Raw genomic sequence first — 14,751 nt, 5'->3', positions numbered from 1 at the left:
GTCCGCCATCGATAGCATCCCGCAGGCGCTGCTCTGGCAGCCAAGGCGGAGCCTGCCTCTTCCCCCCTTCCCGCCGGGCGGAGCTGCTGGGTGCCCGCCCCTGGGCCTCCCCTCCGCGGCCGCGGTGAAGCCGGCAGGCGGCGGCAGAAGATGGCGGCGGTGGCGGCGCTGCGCGCCCTGCGGAGGCTCTGCAGCATCGCGCTCTTCCTGTCCCAGCTCTACGTTCTCTCGGGCCGCGGTGAGCGCGGCCGCTGCCGCTCTGCCCGGGCTCCCCGGGGCGGGGAGGGTGGGGATTAGGAGGGAGCCGCTGCCTGCCCGCCAGCGGCCCGGAGCTCCTGGCCCGGCAGGGGAGGCCCGGAGAAGCGCAGCCCTGCGCTGCGGGTGGCGGCTGTTCTGAGCGACTCGGGGCGGGCCGCGCTGGGACGTGACCGTGACCTCGGTGTTGAAGGGGGCGCGGAGGGGGACACGGCAGCTGTGCGGTGGAACGGTGCTTCCTGCGGCGGTGCTCAGCGGTAGGGCCCTCCGCTCACCGGCTCTGCTGCTGCTCCGGGGTTGAGCAGCACCCCTCGTGCCGGCTCCTGGTCGTGAACCGGAGCGGCGCTGGGGCTGCAGGTGCCAGAGCTGCGCTGTGCGGGTGCTGCCCTGCGGGCTCTTGGCGTGCTCTGCCGCCGCTCGGCTCGCACGGAGGCAGGCATGGCTGCCGGCTGGCGCGGCTGTTGCAGCTCTGTCAGAAGAGGAGCTGCACTGCTGCATTAAATGGTTTTGTTCAGTAGCAAATACTGCGTGAAATCTGCGTTCTGAGCAGCCCTTTTTAATTCTTATGAATCAAAAAACAAGACTGAGTTGAAATAAATGTTTTATTGTCTAAAAGGAACAATTCTAATGCTTATTTTAACGCTTAACATAAACACTCTACTACTTACAGAACGGGAAGATGAATTTTTTTATCTGATTCCTGCACTTTCCATTTGTAATTTCAGTGTGCTAAAATCAGACTGTTTCTGAAGATTAATTTTATACTAGAAATATCACTTCTGCCTTTTTCTTTTTTCTTGTAGCAGGATCTTTGATGACTACAAAGCATTCAGAGCCACAGTCTGCATTTGCAAAAAGTCTAACTTCGACAAGCACAAATACTCCCTATTTTAAAGAAGCAGGTATGATGCCATGTTGTTTCCTTTGTCTTTCTTCTGGGGGCCTATTTCCTCACTGAATTGAGTTCAATAGTCAAGTTCTTTAATTATGCCATAGAAACCTCTACATGCTTTCAGTGGTAAAAGCCACTGTCGTGTAATGCTTTATGACTTATTCTCCAGTGACATTAACAATTAGGTTTGGGTAATAGAATTAGAAAAATTGGTCCATATAAGATCTTATAACTAGAAAATGACCAGTTAAGCTGCCATTGTGCTTCATGTTTCATACCCTCTCAGGATGGTGGAAGTTCTTGAAGGACTTAAGCATTCAGCAAGACTGTGCTACTGTTCCCTCTCCAACATCAGTATAGCTTTTATAGCTCACTAAGGGGTGCATTGGGTTTTGCTGAAACACTGTTCTTGCCAGTAATCTAAGAGGTGATTCTGAATACATACACACAGCACACAGCTGAGCTAGCTGTAAACTTAATTAGACCTGAACTAAAAGTAGGTTGTATGTGTCAGCCTGCTTCTGTACCTAAACTGATTACTTCTGCTGAGAAATCCTGGCTGAGGAAGCACTAATCTCTGTGAAGCTCTGCTCTGGTGCTGCATTGGCTTGTGTTGCTGTGCTGTCCCGGGCAGACCTTCTGTGAGATCCTTGCAGGATTGTGTAGCTCCTCCCTGCTGTGTTTTGTAGCTCAATTGGCTATTGCAGTGTTTCCCAGAACAAGACCTTGTAATGCTGTTCACTGGGTAATAAGGAAAGCCCTTTACACAGTGTCAGTCATGTGTATATGTATGATGTACAAAAGAATATACATATATATATATATATGTATAAATGACATACGTATATCTAGAACATATGCATACGTATTCATTTTTTCACCTTTCAGAAAGTACAGAAATTCCATCTTATGTGACTAAATGTCCTAGTAACGGGCTTTGCAGTAGATTGCCAGCAGACTGTATGACATGTAACACGAACTATTCCTGTATATATGGGAAGCCGGCTGCTTTTGATTGCAGAGTCAAGCCACATGTTCACTGTGTGGTAAGTAACCTATTACTTTTAAACTCAAATTTAAGTCATTTAATTAAATGTGGCATCTTGTCTTAAAGTACAAAATACTGATTTCCAGGTTCTTACATGTGCAGGTTTGCAGCTCTGTGACACACTTCATCATTGAGCTGTTGAAGAGACAGACTTACCCTCCCTGTTTTGCCCTTCTTGCATTGCCTCTTGTTACACAGCAATACGTTTCAGTTAAATCAGTTAGCTGCCAGTCAAAACTGAAGCATTTCAAGTGTGGGGAGGCTACATGGCCCTCAGAGGTATAGACTGCTTTTGCAGGTGAGATCAAATGAGTCCTCCTTTGGCAGCAGTCTTAGATGGGAGGAAGCAGTAATGTTAAACTGCTTTAATAACGCTTTATCAGTTTTCTGATACTGATTTTTCTATTGTCCTTGAGTACACAGAGGTAGAAAAGAGGGTTATTGCTATTTTGCCCAAAATGTCTAATCATGAAATGTAATCTGATGCTGTACACTGTGGATTTTTTTTAATTACCACTGAAGTGATAATGCTGTCCCTTTCTAGGATCAGAATAACCTTGAGCAGGAGAACTTTACAATTAACATGACCTGCCAGTTCTGCTGGCAGCTTGCAACAACTGATTACGTGTGTACCAATTCTACAAGCTGCATGACGGTTTCTTGTCCGCGACAGCGCTACAATGCCACTTGCACGGTGCGAGATAATGTTCATTGTCTAGGTAAGGTGGGCAAACTCAGATTCTGTAATGGGTAAATACAGTGATTGTTTATGTCCATGGCAGTAGCAGCCTGCACTTTGAATCAGTTGATTGTTTTTTTTTATTGTTACACTTTAATTTATAAGCATAATAGTATGTTATGATTATTAGTCAGACATGTAACTGTACACATTGGTTTTTGCTACTGTCACGTGAGAGAAAATAGTTCTTTATCTAATACCAACTGTCTCAGTAAGATAATTTTAAAAAATTAATGTTGGTTTCACCACCTAATTTTCCCCTTATTTGTTCAGTGGCCTTGCATGTTTTCTGTTGTGGGACATAGACTGATGAACAGGGGACTGCAGAGTATATGTGAGCTTTTGTGTTGACATTGTGTCAATTAGTCTCAACCCTTTTAGACGCTTGTTAGAGAAATACTGTATTTCCTTACTCGTTATGTGGCCTTTGTTGCATTAAGGTTTGAATGTTTTCTAATGTTTAGGTAACCGTGTCTTTCCCAAGATGCTCTACTGCAACTGGACTGGAGGTTACAAGTGGTCTACTGCCTTGGCACTAAGGTACACAAGAACTATTAGATAATGTTAAGCTAAAATGGATACTACTAATATTGTGTGGTTGATTTTTTTTCCCCCCACTTTTTTAATATATTTTAGACAATCAGGGCTGAAAATCCAAGTTACTTCTTGGCATCTGAAATGAATGCAGCTGTTTTTTCTGAGTTTGATAGCTGTCACCGAACTGGCTATAGTTGGCATCCATTGGTTACAGCTTCCTTCCCAGCTATAACAGCTGGAAGTGCCTTAAGTAAAGTGCCTTGCTTTTTAAATTATTAGGGAAGAGACCAGTGTAGCAGTTTTTAAAGAAAATAGGTTATGTTTTTTTTAATATTAAGCCACTAGAGCTCCACAATAGTGATTTGAAAGTAACTGAATTTATTTCAGTTGTAAGACCCTTTTTATTATGTTTTTTCAAAATGGTAAATATGATAAATTAGGTGGAGAGACTCTATTCCTGGAGCCAAAGATACTACAAGACTGATCAGGAAGGTGATCTAACCCTTTATAGCAAGAGTTGTTCCCTTTGCCACCAGCTGGAGAAACTTACTGTTGCTTGACGACTGTTTTGGGGCTGAATTTAACGTTTGGGTCTGTTTCTGTAGTGTGTTTATTGGGGTATTTTTAGCTTCTACCTTAGAAAAGTTGAGACACATTTCCGAATTTCAGAGTTTGGGCTTGTATTGCTTGCCATGAATGAAAAACTCTGAAGTCTCTGGATAGTATTAGTTAGCTAAGAAATTTTCATCAAAAGCTTTCTCATTTATTAACCCAGTCAGCTATTTTTGTACCAAAAAAAAGTACAATTTCTTGAATGATGTAGAGCAAAACTACTACTGACATGTAGGCATGTTGGAAAGAAGTGTGTATGGATACCCTGACTGAGTTTCTCTAAGAATAACAATGAACAATGTTTTTATTCCTATAGCATCACCCTTGGTGGATTTGGTGCTGATCGTTTCTATTTGGGCCAGTGGCGGGAAGGTCTGGGAAAACTCTTCAGCTTTGGTGGACTTGGAATATGGACACTAATTGATGTGCTGCTAATAGGTGTTGGCTATGTGGGACCTGCAGACGGTTCTCTGTATATTTAAACATGGGTGCAGCATGTTTTGGAGAGGATTGCTTGGAAGGGGCTCTGAATAAAAGAATGTAGAGGTGCGAGCCTTTCAGGTAGAGTGAATAACATCTGTTTTTCTGTGTGCATACATTTTAATGTACAGTATCTGTACTTAGTTTGCCTTTAACTAAGGTAAAATAAAGAAGTGGATCACTGAGCTGAAATGAATTTCTTTTCTTCTATGGACATGCTACTTTTCTATGAAAAAGGTTGAACAGCTAACCCAATTCTGCACCTGAACTTGGATAATCTGTCAAGCACCAAGAGATGCAAACTAACTTGAATATTGAGTTGTTTACTTTGTATTTTTGTGCTTGAATTTGACTTTACAGCAAACTTCCCTAAATATTGTAGTGATATATTTTTTTGTGGGAGGATAATTTATTTGCCTGAGTGACTCCAGCAGCATGTAGATGACCATGTTTCATGATGTTAATTACATTCGTATCTTGTTTTGGGATATAGCAAGAGCTAGCATTTGCTTAGTGACTTGATCACTTAACATCGTGCAGTTTTTAAAGTTAGACTGCAGTAACACTAAAACCCAATTATAACACAACTGAAATAGATGTTAGGATCGTCCCAGAATGTTTTTATTCAGGTCGGGTTTGAGCTGTGTGTCAGTAACAGGTACGGTTCATGCAGGTAACTAACAAAAAAGGGTTTGCAGTGTAACCCACGCGTTGATCCCCTCCGGGCTGTGTAACTAAGTAACGTAGCAAGCTGCAGTGCCCCTGCGGAAGAACCAAGTGGTTGCTTTCACCTACATACCCGAAGGTGACTGCCGACCTCTCGGCCAGGCGACCTGTTGCCGTGCCCCCCCCCCGCCCCGTACGCAGGCCCTGACCCGTCGCTGTTGCAGCCCCGAGGTGCGCTGGCGCTGGAAATCGCGTCGCTCAGTAAGCTCGAACGTCAGCGCTGCCGCCCTACTCCTGCACTCTGCCGGGGCGGGGCGAGGCGGGCACGGCGCCGGGGCGGGCCTACCGTGGGCAGGCAGCGGCACCGGCACCGTCATGGCGGCGGAGCGGGAGCGGGACCTGTGCTTCTACCGACAGCTGCCCAAAGTGGTGAGCGCCGCGGGGTGGAGCGGCCGAGGGCGGCCGGAGCTCAGTCCCTCCTTCGGTGGCGGCAGCGGCCGCGGGGGCTGCTCGCGGGTGCGGGGGGCAGAGGGGCTGGAGCTGGCGGCGCACCAGCACTGCGGCGAGCGGACACAGAGACGGAGCTGCTGCTGTTCCTCTGCCGCTGTCAAACGAGCGCTCTTCCTGAGGTGCTTGATGCCACAGAGCACCCGGTAACGTGAGCCTTGGCGCTTCTCGGCGTTGTCTGCTTCCAGTTAAATCAGTTGAGCATGATCTTTGTTTTCCCTTTTTGTCCTGTTTTGCCCCAGAGCTAGCCTAAGAAGTTTGTCACAGATAAGGCTTTTCCCCCCGTTTCCCAAAGGGTGTGCCTTCCTTTTAGCGTATCTGTGCTGTTCCTTCGTGTGCCTTACGGTGCGTTTATCGGCACTGCTGTTCTGGACTTGAAAACAACAAATGGCACCTTCTGCTGCGGAGAGACAGTACAGCAGGTGCACGACCAAACCCACATCACACGATGCCATCCTTGTGTTCTCGCGCTCCTTTTCAGTCAGATGGTTTTCGGGGTTTGTGGTTAACGTCTAACTGAATTCTGATGGCTGTCGCACTTGTAAGAGTGAAAAACGTAATGTAGTGGTGTGTATCTGGCCTGATTTCCAGAAGTGGTAAGCAGCTGTAGCACCTGGTATTCAGTTGGAGTTACGCACTTCACTGTTTAAGATGGTCTGACCCCTTTTCCTCTGCTTGTGAACTTTAAAATAGGAACCCAAAATATACTTCATAAATCTTGGAGACTTAGAATTTCAGCACATTTTCCTATCAAAGGCAGCAGTAGCATCTTGCTAGATTTCTGGTGTCAGTTCCTTTCCTGAGCTGGCCGTGCTCCCATTGAGGCCAATGCTGAGAGGAGCTCACCAAGTGAGAACAGAAGGGACAGCCTCACTTGAACCAGTGCATGCAAAGGTGTGAAGAATCTGTTATTAGCCAAACACAGAGATAACGGTTGCTTTATGTTCAAACTCAGAGTGAAACAATAACGTAGAACACAAGAGCAGTGATACAACCTAGATGGAGAAGCCATCCTTTTCACCAGGTTTTTCTTTTCTCTAGGAACTTCATGCTCATTTGAATGGCTGTATCAGTTCTGCCACTATGAAGAAACTTACGGCCCGGAAGCCAGACTTGCAGATCCAGAACGGAATGACTGTGATTGACAAAGGAAAGAAAAGAACCTTAGAAGAGTGAGTGTACACCCGTGTGGGGTCAACGTTTACTGAGTATCTTCTAATTGAAAGTTCAAGACCAAGAGTTGTATGACTTCATACACCGACTGCAGAAAATGCATTTTCAAGTTTTAGTTACAGGACAGTCTATTAGATTTTTTTTTTGCTGTTTGTATTTATAGTGTAACTTCTTAGATGTTTGCAAACTAAACAGATGTTGATTAATTCAGTTTGAAAGACTGAAAATGTTCACTTGTAAGGTGCTCTTCAGCAAAAACCAACTTGTACAGCTGCTTTTTTGGAAACGTTCATGTTTTAGTCTGGGCTTCAGAAAGCTTTATGGTGGTGGTGGTAACGATAACAACAATAACATCTGTTGCAAATGCATTGTTCGCATCTAAAATCAAAATCACCACTCAGATCATCTTTGTATTTTAAGTTCCAAGCTGGTTAATTCAGCACAGCGAACACATGTTTTCCAAGTGTAGGTTTTATTGTTTTAATACTCATTTTGCTGTTTAACATTTGTCCAATTAATTTTTTAACTTTTTATTTTAGGTGTTTTCAGATGTTCCAGATCATCTATCAGATTACCACTAGGACTGAAGATATTTTACTGGTGAGTTAATTAAAAGTTCACTTAAGCAATACACTCAGTCAGAATGAGTTGGATTAACATCACTGGGTTCCAGGTAAGAGTATCAACACCGGTCCCTTCAGTCAGAGTTCGGAATTATTCCTGAAAATTACATCAATTTTGAAACAGAGGATTTTATCTACCTTTTGCATTTCATTTTTGTGAAAGCGGTGAGCTTCCAATATGGTGGTCATTATGACAACTCGGATGCTTGGACTGATAAAGTCTTAAAAATGTGACATCTGTTCCTTGCTACCAAAGTTCTGATTTACCGTAGTCTCCTGTTTCTTCTTTGGTTCATTATGTACCAAAACTGCAGAACTAGAATTGCCCCTTGTTCACTTCAGATGATGAAACTGCCAAGGAGAACTGTTGTGTGATCGAAGTATGGAACAGAAAGTGGTGTCGTGTCCTCTTTCCTCCTATAAAAGGGCTTGCAGCAGTCTGTTCAACTTGGAGAAGTGTACAGCAGCTGTGAAAGGGGTTTTTATGCCTGCCCCGCTTAAGGGGTATTCTGATTCAGACAAGGGAATTCTTATCTGTCCTTACTCTCTTCAGTATCACTGAGGGAACTGAAGGTGCTCTCGGTGGGTAGTATTTCCAGGGATGGAGAGCACCAAAAACACATAGGGCCTGAAAAAGTCACAAGTGTTTCACAGCAAAAAATAACTGGGTCTTTTATTTGCAAATGAAAACATAACCAATTTTATAAGCATTACTTTCATGATGTTGAATATGCTATTTCTTAATCAGATAACTAAAGATGTTATTAAAGAATTTGCCGATGATGGTGTCAGGTATCTGGAACTGAGGAGCACTCCTAGAGAAGAAGAGTCTACAGGTACAGTCTGTTCTGTTTTTTAATTTGTAAGCCTCATGTGCTATGGAACTTAGTTAAGGCTATGTTAATAACAAAACCAGATTTAGCTGGTTCAGTAAAAACATAAAGATTTAACTGTGTAAAAGCATGTTACTTTGCCATGAGGTTTTTGGGACAAAACTGCGTTGGTTGTAACTGCTACCCAAGAATTTGGGTTATTTGCTTTAGTATGACATCTGAGTCTGTTAATATTTTTAATAGCTGATATATTTTCTTTTTGTTCCTTTGTTTTTTAAATTTTCTTTTACATATGGTTTAATAGAAACATGTAAGAGATACCCTCTGGTTCACACTAAGTTACTTTCTTCCAGATATTTAGGAAGAGGCTTAATTCAAATATATGATTCAAAGTAAAGCTATATTTATAAACACTATTAGAACTATATAGATTAGAAGACTATGGACTAAAATCAAAGGTGCAAAAGGAAACTTATGAGGCTAGAAAACAGGGTCTGCAACATAATGAAACTAACTCAAATATGTTCATTCCAAATGTGTACATGTGTTTGTAGGTATGACCAAAAGGATGTATGTTGAAACTGTACTTGAGGGTATAAAGCAGTGTAAAGAAGAAGGCTTGGATATAGATGTAAGGTAAATAAAGCACACTCCATAATACACAAAATAAAGTACCTCTGTTTCAAGGTTTTGTGTAGTCTGATGCTGGTCATAGCTTGCAGAGAGGTTTACAGACTGTCAGTGCAGGAAAGAAAATTTGCTTAAACTGGAGCACGTGGAATGGAAACAGTAGAGTACATTGGATGGAACCAGTACTAGAGTACATTGGATGGAACCAGTACTAGAGTACATTGGATGGAACCAGTACTAGAGTACATTGGATGGAAACAGTACTAGAGTACATTGGATGGAAACAGTACTAGAGTACATTGGATGGAACCAGTACTAGAGTACATTAGATGGAACCAGTACTAGAGTACATTGGATGGAAACAGTACTAGAGTACATTGGATGGAAACAGTACTAGAGTACATTGGATGGAACCAGTACTAGAGTACATTGGATGGAACCAGTACTAGAGTACATTGGATGGAACCAGTACTAGAGTACATTGGATGGAACCAGTACTAGAGTACATTGGATGGAAACAGTACTAGAGTACTTTGGATGGAAACCTGATTTTTTTTTTTCTTTTCACCGATAATGAGATGGGTAAAGCTTTTTAGCTCCAAGACTGTCCATTCTCTGCAACACTTTCAGGAAGAGCAGTGTGTTTGATGGATTAAAGACTCCTTTATCATAGCCTGGATTAATTGCAAAGCTTTTGTGTGATCCATTGTGCAAACTGCCTACTGTAAAGGCGAGGTAGTCCTAACCAGCAGAAAAGTTTCAGAAGGTGTTAGTGGTTGCTTGGAGGCAGTCTGCTTGCTGTTGTTTATATTCTCAGTAGCAACCCGTGTCAGATTTATTTGTGGAAGTTGAAGAATTCTCATCTTCACATGTGCAGAGGTTGCTCGCCTGATAGTGCAAGCAGTAAACGAGCAGTGTGTTGTTCTCTGCTCTCCCTCTCATCATGGCTTTTGCGTTTCCCAGGCTAACCTGTTTGTGTCTCTCTGAACTTTGGTACCTTCATTCCTTGCACAGTTTCCTGCACAAATATTCTTTATACTCAGCCATGAAGGATGTGAAGTGCTATTTTTGTTAGCATCAGATTTGTTGGACTCCTGATGTTACGGCTGGTTTTAACTGAATTGGTACATTTCTCTCCTAGATTGTTAATAGCAATAAATAGAAGATGTGGCCCGGCAGTTGCTAAGCAGACTGTTAAACTTGCTGAAAAGTTCCTTCTTTCCACTGATGGGGTTGTAGTAGGACTTGACTTCAGTGGTGATCCCACCGTAAGTTTTTGTTTCATTTTGGTGTGTTCTTGAAGATAAATACATATTTGTAACAGCAAGCAGTTCTAACTGTTCTTGCCAGCTTTTGTCTGGTGTTCGTTGCTGGTCTGAATGGATTGCTCATAACCTTGATACCAGGTTAATCTCGGTTGCTGTAAGGGGCAAGTACTGTTACAGAGTCAATAGGTTAATATGGGACACTCAAAAAAGAAAATCAGTGTTTATCTGGGAAGCATCTGTTATTGCACTGTCCTACTCAGATTGGGTTGAGGCAAGTTAAATAATACTGCAAGCTGTTGCTGGTTTTAATTTCTTTTAGATGCACCAAATGCTCATTGAATATTAAGAAAACAAAAATGTTTTTTTTTAAGATAGTTGTCAAGTTGAAATGAAATGGCTCTAAGTGCTAGTTGTGAAAAGGATATCAAAATCAAGGCTTGTCAGAGTTGGGCATCATGTGAACTGCTGATGTTTGACTGATTTGTCTAAAGTGTGTCCATATAGCAGAACAAGATGTGACTTGCTCCTTCAAAACTGAAGTAATGGGAAAAGAAAAGGAACTCAGGGTAACTGTGTTTGCATTAAGTACCTTGATATTGCAAAACAAGCTGTAGAATGGTGATGTTTTTCTGTCTTGAAGGCAGGACATGGTAAGGATTTTTTGGAACCACTCTTGGAAGCAAAGAAAGCAGGTCTGAAGCTGGCATTGCATCTCTCAGAGGTAAAAGTTTTCTTTATTTTGGTCCTTCTCTGTAACTCCTGTTTTATAAAAGCCTTGATGAAATGAAAATTAACTTCTGTGTGTTTTGAATTTCTCAGGCCAAAACAGTAATGGTTTGGGGCATTTAGACAACAGAGAAGAAAACAAGGAGAAATCTTCAGTGATCTGTTCTGAATTATAACTGTCAAATTAGTTCTTACTGTATGAAATCTAGGGGGGTTAGGTATGAAATTGAAAATTAGTAAAATTCCAAAGAGAGCCACCATTGTGTTCCTGGTATTTTTATTGGAAGTCACGTACAGTAAAATTTGCATGTTTTCCTGACTAGTTCTGTTCGCTTTGCTTCTAGCAGAAAGAGTCGGGCTTCACCATACAACCTGTTGAAGTGGTGGCTGAAGTTCACTCTGACGAGTCTCATAAATACTGAAAATATTTTTTTGACCATTTTTTTAATCCCTAGAAGAGGTGTTAAAGGTAGTCCTGACAGAGTAGCTCTGAAACTCTGGCACACAAAGCTGATCTGATGCTTCCAACTGAAAGTATTTCAGAACGGCAAAAGCGATCGTCTGGTTTTATACTGGTTTAGGATTACAGCTTCTTCAATTTGTAATTCCAAGCTGAAAATCATTTCCATGCCCTGCTTGTTTCTTTGTAGGGAAGTAATGCAGATATTTAGTCTCACTAATGCTTTCTTTTGAATAAGATATGCTGTGAAAAAAGAATTTGAAGTCTGTAATCATTTTATGTGCTGGTTTATGCTGCCTTAACAGAATGTAAAATATATCCTCTCTAGATTCCAAATCAAGAAGAGGAGACTAAAATCCTCCTGGGCCTGCCTCCTGACAGAATTGGACATGGAACGTTTCTCAACTCCGCAGATTCAGAAGAGTTGGTGCTACTTGTTCGGCAGAATCAGATACCCATTGGTAAGAGTAAAAGTTAAGAAAATTACTAGGTGGTCTCTGGATTTCAGAACACCATACGTACTGCTGATGTACTAACTCTGATGTGTCTTTGACCAGGTGTAGCTTAGAACAATGTGGCTGTCAGTGTATGTGAGAGCATTGCCTATAAACGTGTGCTGGTAACGCTTTCGTGATTTTGACATATTTGTGGCAGCACACAGTTGATGTCTCAGATGAAAACAAAACTAAATTACAACTTTTAGTAACTGTGCAAGGCTGTGTGGTGTTTCTGGTTTGCAAGCACCCTAAAATTTTGTACCCAGCCAGTAGTTAAGAAGAAACTGGTTACCTAGCTTTCCCTTGGAAGTTATTACCAATACTTGAAGCATAGAAAATCAAGCAAACAACAATAGCTGATTTTAGTTTTCATTCAGGAATAGAAATATGTCAATGAATGTGTCAGAAACATGTCTCCTGTTTTGGTATCTATGCTTGTTTCTTCTTTCTTTCCCCTGAGAACTTTGCATGACATCAAACATCAAAACTCAGACAGTGCCTTCCTGTGACAAACACCATTTTGGATACTGGTACAACATGGGCCACCCTACAGTGCTTTGTGTGAGTTTTTTTGTTTTTAACCATACATTTAGGCAAAGAACCAGTTGGATGTGTGTATCTCTTTTTGTGGATAACTTACTCTTTCTGACCTTGCAGCAAATAATCTGCCTGTAGGAAATTATAATGTTCTGTTTGAGAAATGCTTGTAATACCAATTGGAATCTTTAGTATTTCTTTTAGTTTTATTGTAAAACAAGACCTTTTTTCTGTATAGACAAGATTATCAGCTGTACATGCAATGAACTTCTTAACTGTTTGCATATTGACAGATTTCTCTTGCATGTAAGCTTGTCCTTACCTGGGTATTTACTGCTGGATGAGAATTCCTGCGTTTTTTTGACAGCTAATTCAGGTCCTTAAATGTTGAGGTGCCACGTAATTTTGCTGCCATTGGCAGAATTTTACTATCATCCTGTTGGTTTAACCCCTGTAATTTGCAGCATTTTCCAAGTGTGTGTGTGTATATATATTTTGTGCTTACTGTTCCAATCGGCCTCAGTCCTCTATTGTATGAAGTATTTACTATTGAGTTTAACTGTTTTGTAGTAGGTGAAAAATAATTCATGACTAGAGATTATCTTCAGAGATTTTCAGCTGTGAAAAGTTTAGATAACCAATGAAGTCATGCAAGAAAACATGACTTGTGTTTACCAGCACATAAAGGCCTATAAAAACAAGAGTAATAGAAGAAGATACTAGAGCATCTTATGTTTAACAGGATATAGTTAGCATTCTCCTCTATGGGGACATAAGGACTCTGAGTTTCAAATGGATCATCTAATTAACCCTAAAATAATCCAAACTTGTTCCTTTTAGGTTAATAATCTTTAGGTGGCTTTCAGTCCTATGTTTTTGATGCTAGCCTAGTGCTTCAGTCAGTATCAAGAAATTGTACTAGCTGATACCAAGTGGAGAGGGTGAGACACTTCCTCCCCTGAAGATACAGGAATAGAGAGTATGCTGTAGTGCCCAGATCTGAGGAAAGGGGAAAGAGGAATAAGGAGACCTGCACATACTGGCATAGCTTGAACATATGCATCATTTGATCGCCATCTTTCTAGCAGTTTTAACAGCAAATCCCTATTCTCTTGATAAATTGTGCCATCATTTTAAGACATTTTCTTGTATGATTGAATAATTCATTAACTTTGAGTGGAAATAGGGCAAATAAAGTATGAAATAATTACCAACAGATGAAAGAACTGTGGAATAAATTGTACATCATCAAGATAAACTGGTTTGTAATGGGTAGAAAAAACCCTTTTTGATGTAGAGGAATTAATTCAGCCTTTTTCTTTTCTTTCAATTTAACTCCAGACTGATGATAAAGGCGTCTTTGCAACAGATCTATCGCAAGAATACGAGCTGGTTGCGAAAACATTTAATCTGACTCGATCGCAGATGTGGGATCTTTCCTATGACTCCATCAACTATATCTTTGCTTCAGATGTAATAAAATCAAAGCTGAGGGAAAAATGGGATAGGCTGAAGTCAACTCTGTTTGACTGATCGAACCGCTGCTGTAAACAGCTTGGGTGTATTAGCTCACATAATAAGCATTTTTTTACTGAAGTTCCTGGCTTTATTCAGACTTCAGGTTTATAAATCCATCCCATAAACTGTGCCTGTGCAGAATGAAGACAACAGGAATATGTCCTTTGTGGGAACAGAAGTCAATGTTAAGTAGTTGGGAAGGGCTCTCAACTAGAGACTAAAATTGCAAGTGTGTTGTCATGTTTTTCTGTCCAGTTGATATGGCCTTTTCAGAATGTTCTTAGTTGAAATATATCATCATACTACAAACATCTGGGAGCTGGAGCAAGCTGCAGGCACAACTGATTGGGTTTAAAATGTCTCTGTTGGTAACATTATTAAGCAGTTTGTCTGTATGACGTGTATATTTGTGTATTGTATTGGTTTTAAACTAAAGTTTTGAGCCATTGATTAAACATGATGACAGAAACAAACTCAGGGAGAATGAAATATTTGTCCCAAAGGAATAAAATATTGCATCTGTTTTAATTGGTGTACATGTGTGACTGAAGGCTCCTGTGGATGGTGTAGCAGGTGTGGCAGTGTCTATTGATGCACTTAGCACTGGCAGTATTTAGACAAATTTAGGACTCTTGAATGCCTTGGTAAATTGTGAGCTACTTGGGAGAAATGTTCTAATTCTTAAAATGCTTCTTACATTTGCTGTTTGTTTCTTGGAAAAAAAAAAACAATAAACCCAGCTTGAATCTC

At 41.3% G+C, this 14,751-nt stretch overlaps 2 protein-coding genes across 6 annotated transcripts; both read left to right on the top strand.

The window, feature by feature from the left end:
- Window positions 1–86: 86 nt before the first annotated feature.
- TM2D3 (TM2 domain containing 3) lies at window positions 87–4,759 on the top strand. Of its 2 annotated transcripts, none has more exons than XM_061447109.1 (6): window positions 87–238; window positions 1,059–1,157; window positions 2,036–2,193; window positions 2,740–2,914; window positions 3,399–3,474; window positions 4,400–4,759. In XM_061447109.1, the coding sequence occupies exons 1-6, from the start codon at window positions 151–153 to the stop codon at window positions 4,563–4,565; spliced, it is 762 nt and encodes a 253-aa protein (XP_061303093.1). In that variant the 5' UTR covers window positions 87–150; the 3' UTR covers window positions 4,566–4,759. The 2 variants fall into 2 exon arrangements, with proteins under 2 accessions (XP_061303093.1, XP_061303094.1); XM_061447110.1 differs by having other exon boundaries at window positions 89–238; window positions 1,062–1,157; window positions 4,400–4,643.
- Window positions 4,498–14,751, top strand: ADAL (adenosine deaminase like). Of its 4 annotated transcripts, none has more exons than XM_061447105.1 (10): window positions 4,498–4,644; window positions 6,778–6,908; window positions 7,449–7,509; window positions 8,281–8,368; window positions 8,920–9,001; window positions 10,137–10,263; window positions 10,904–10,984; window positions 11,778–11,910; window positions 12,407–12,507; window positions 13,825–14,751. In XM_061447105.1, the coding sequence occupies exons 2-10, from the start codon at window positions 6,820–6,822 to the stop codon at window positions 14,014–14,016; spliced, it is 954 nt and encodes a 317-aa protein (XP_061303089.1). In that variant the 5' UTR covers window positions 4,498–4,644; window positions 6,778–6,819; the 3' UTR covers window positions 14,017–14,751. The 4 variants fall into 4 exon arrangements, with proteins under 4 accessions (XP_061303089.1, XP_061303087.1, XP_061303088.1 ...); XM_061447103.1 differs by lacking the exon at window positions 4,498–4,644 and adding an exon at window positions 5,563–5,658; XM_061447104.1 differs by lacking the exons at window positions 4,498–4,644; window positions 10,904–10,984 and adding an exon at window positions 5,563–5,658.

The sequence above is a fragment of the Pezoporus flaviventris genome, unplaced genomic scaffold, assembly GCF_033815535.1.
Source record: "Pezoporus flaviventris isolate CSIRO_AGI_PZ_B2104156 unplaced genomic scaffold, CSIRO_AGI_Pfla_v1 ptg000006l, whole genome shotgun sequence".
Lineage (NCBI taxonomy): Eukaryota > Metazoa > Chordata > Aves > Psittaciformes > Psittacidae > Pezoporus > Pezoporus flaviventris.
Note: the sequence above shows the minus strand (reverse complement) of the source record. Positions and strands in the feature narration are given on the sequence as shown.

Bases quoted from the DNA above. Each gene is read 5' to 3' on its own strand.
- TM2D3 (XM_061447109.1), top strand. From the start codon at position 151: ATGGCGGCGGTGGCGGCGCTGCGCGCCCTGCGGAGGCTCTGCAGCATC. The intron at 1,158-2,035 runs GTATGATGCCAT...TTCACCTTTCAG, and splicing joins TCCCTATTTTAAAGAAGCAG to AAAGTACAGAAATTCCATCT. The intron at 3,475-4,399 runs GTACACAAGAAC...TTATTCCTATAG, and splicing joins TCTACTGCCTTGGCACTAAG to CATCACCCTTGGTGGATTTG.
- ADAL (XM_061447103.1), top strand. From the start codon at position 5,605: ATGGCGGCGGAGCGGGAGCGGGACCTGTGCTTCTACCGACAGCTGCCC. The intron at 10,264-10,903 runs GTAAGTTTTTGT...TCTGTCTTGAAG, and splicing joins ACTTCAGTGGTGATCCCACC to GCAGGACATGGTAAGGATTT. The intron at 10,985-11,777 runs GTAAAAGTTTTC...TATCCTCTCTAG, and splicing joins TGGCATTGCATCTCTCAGAG to ATTCCAAATCAAGAAGAGGA.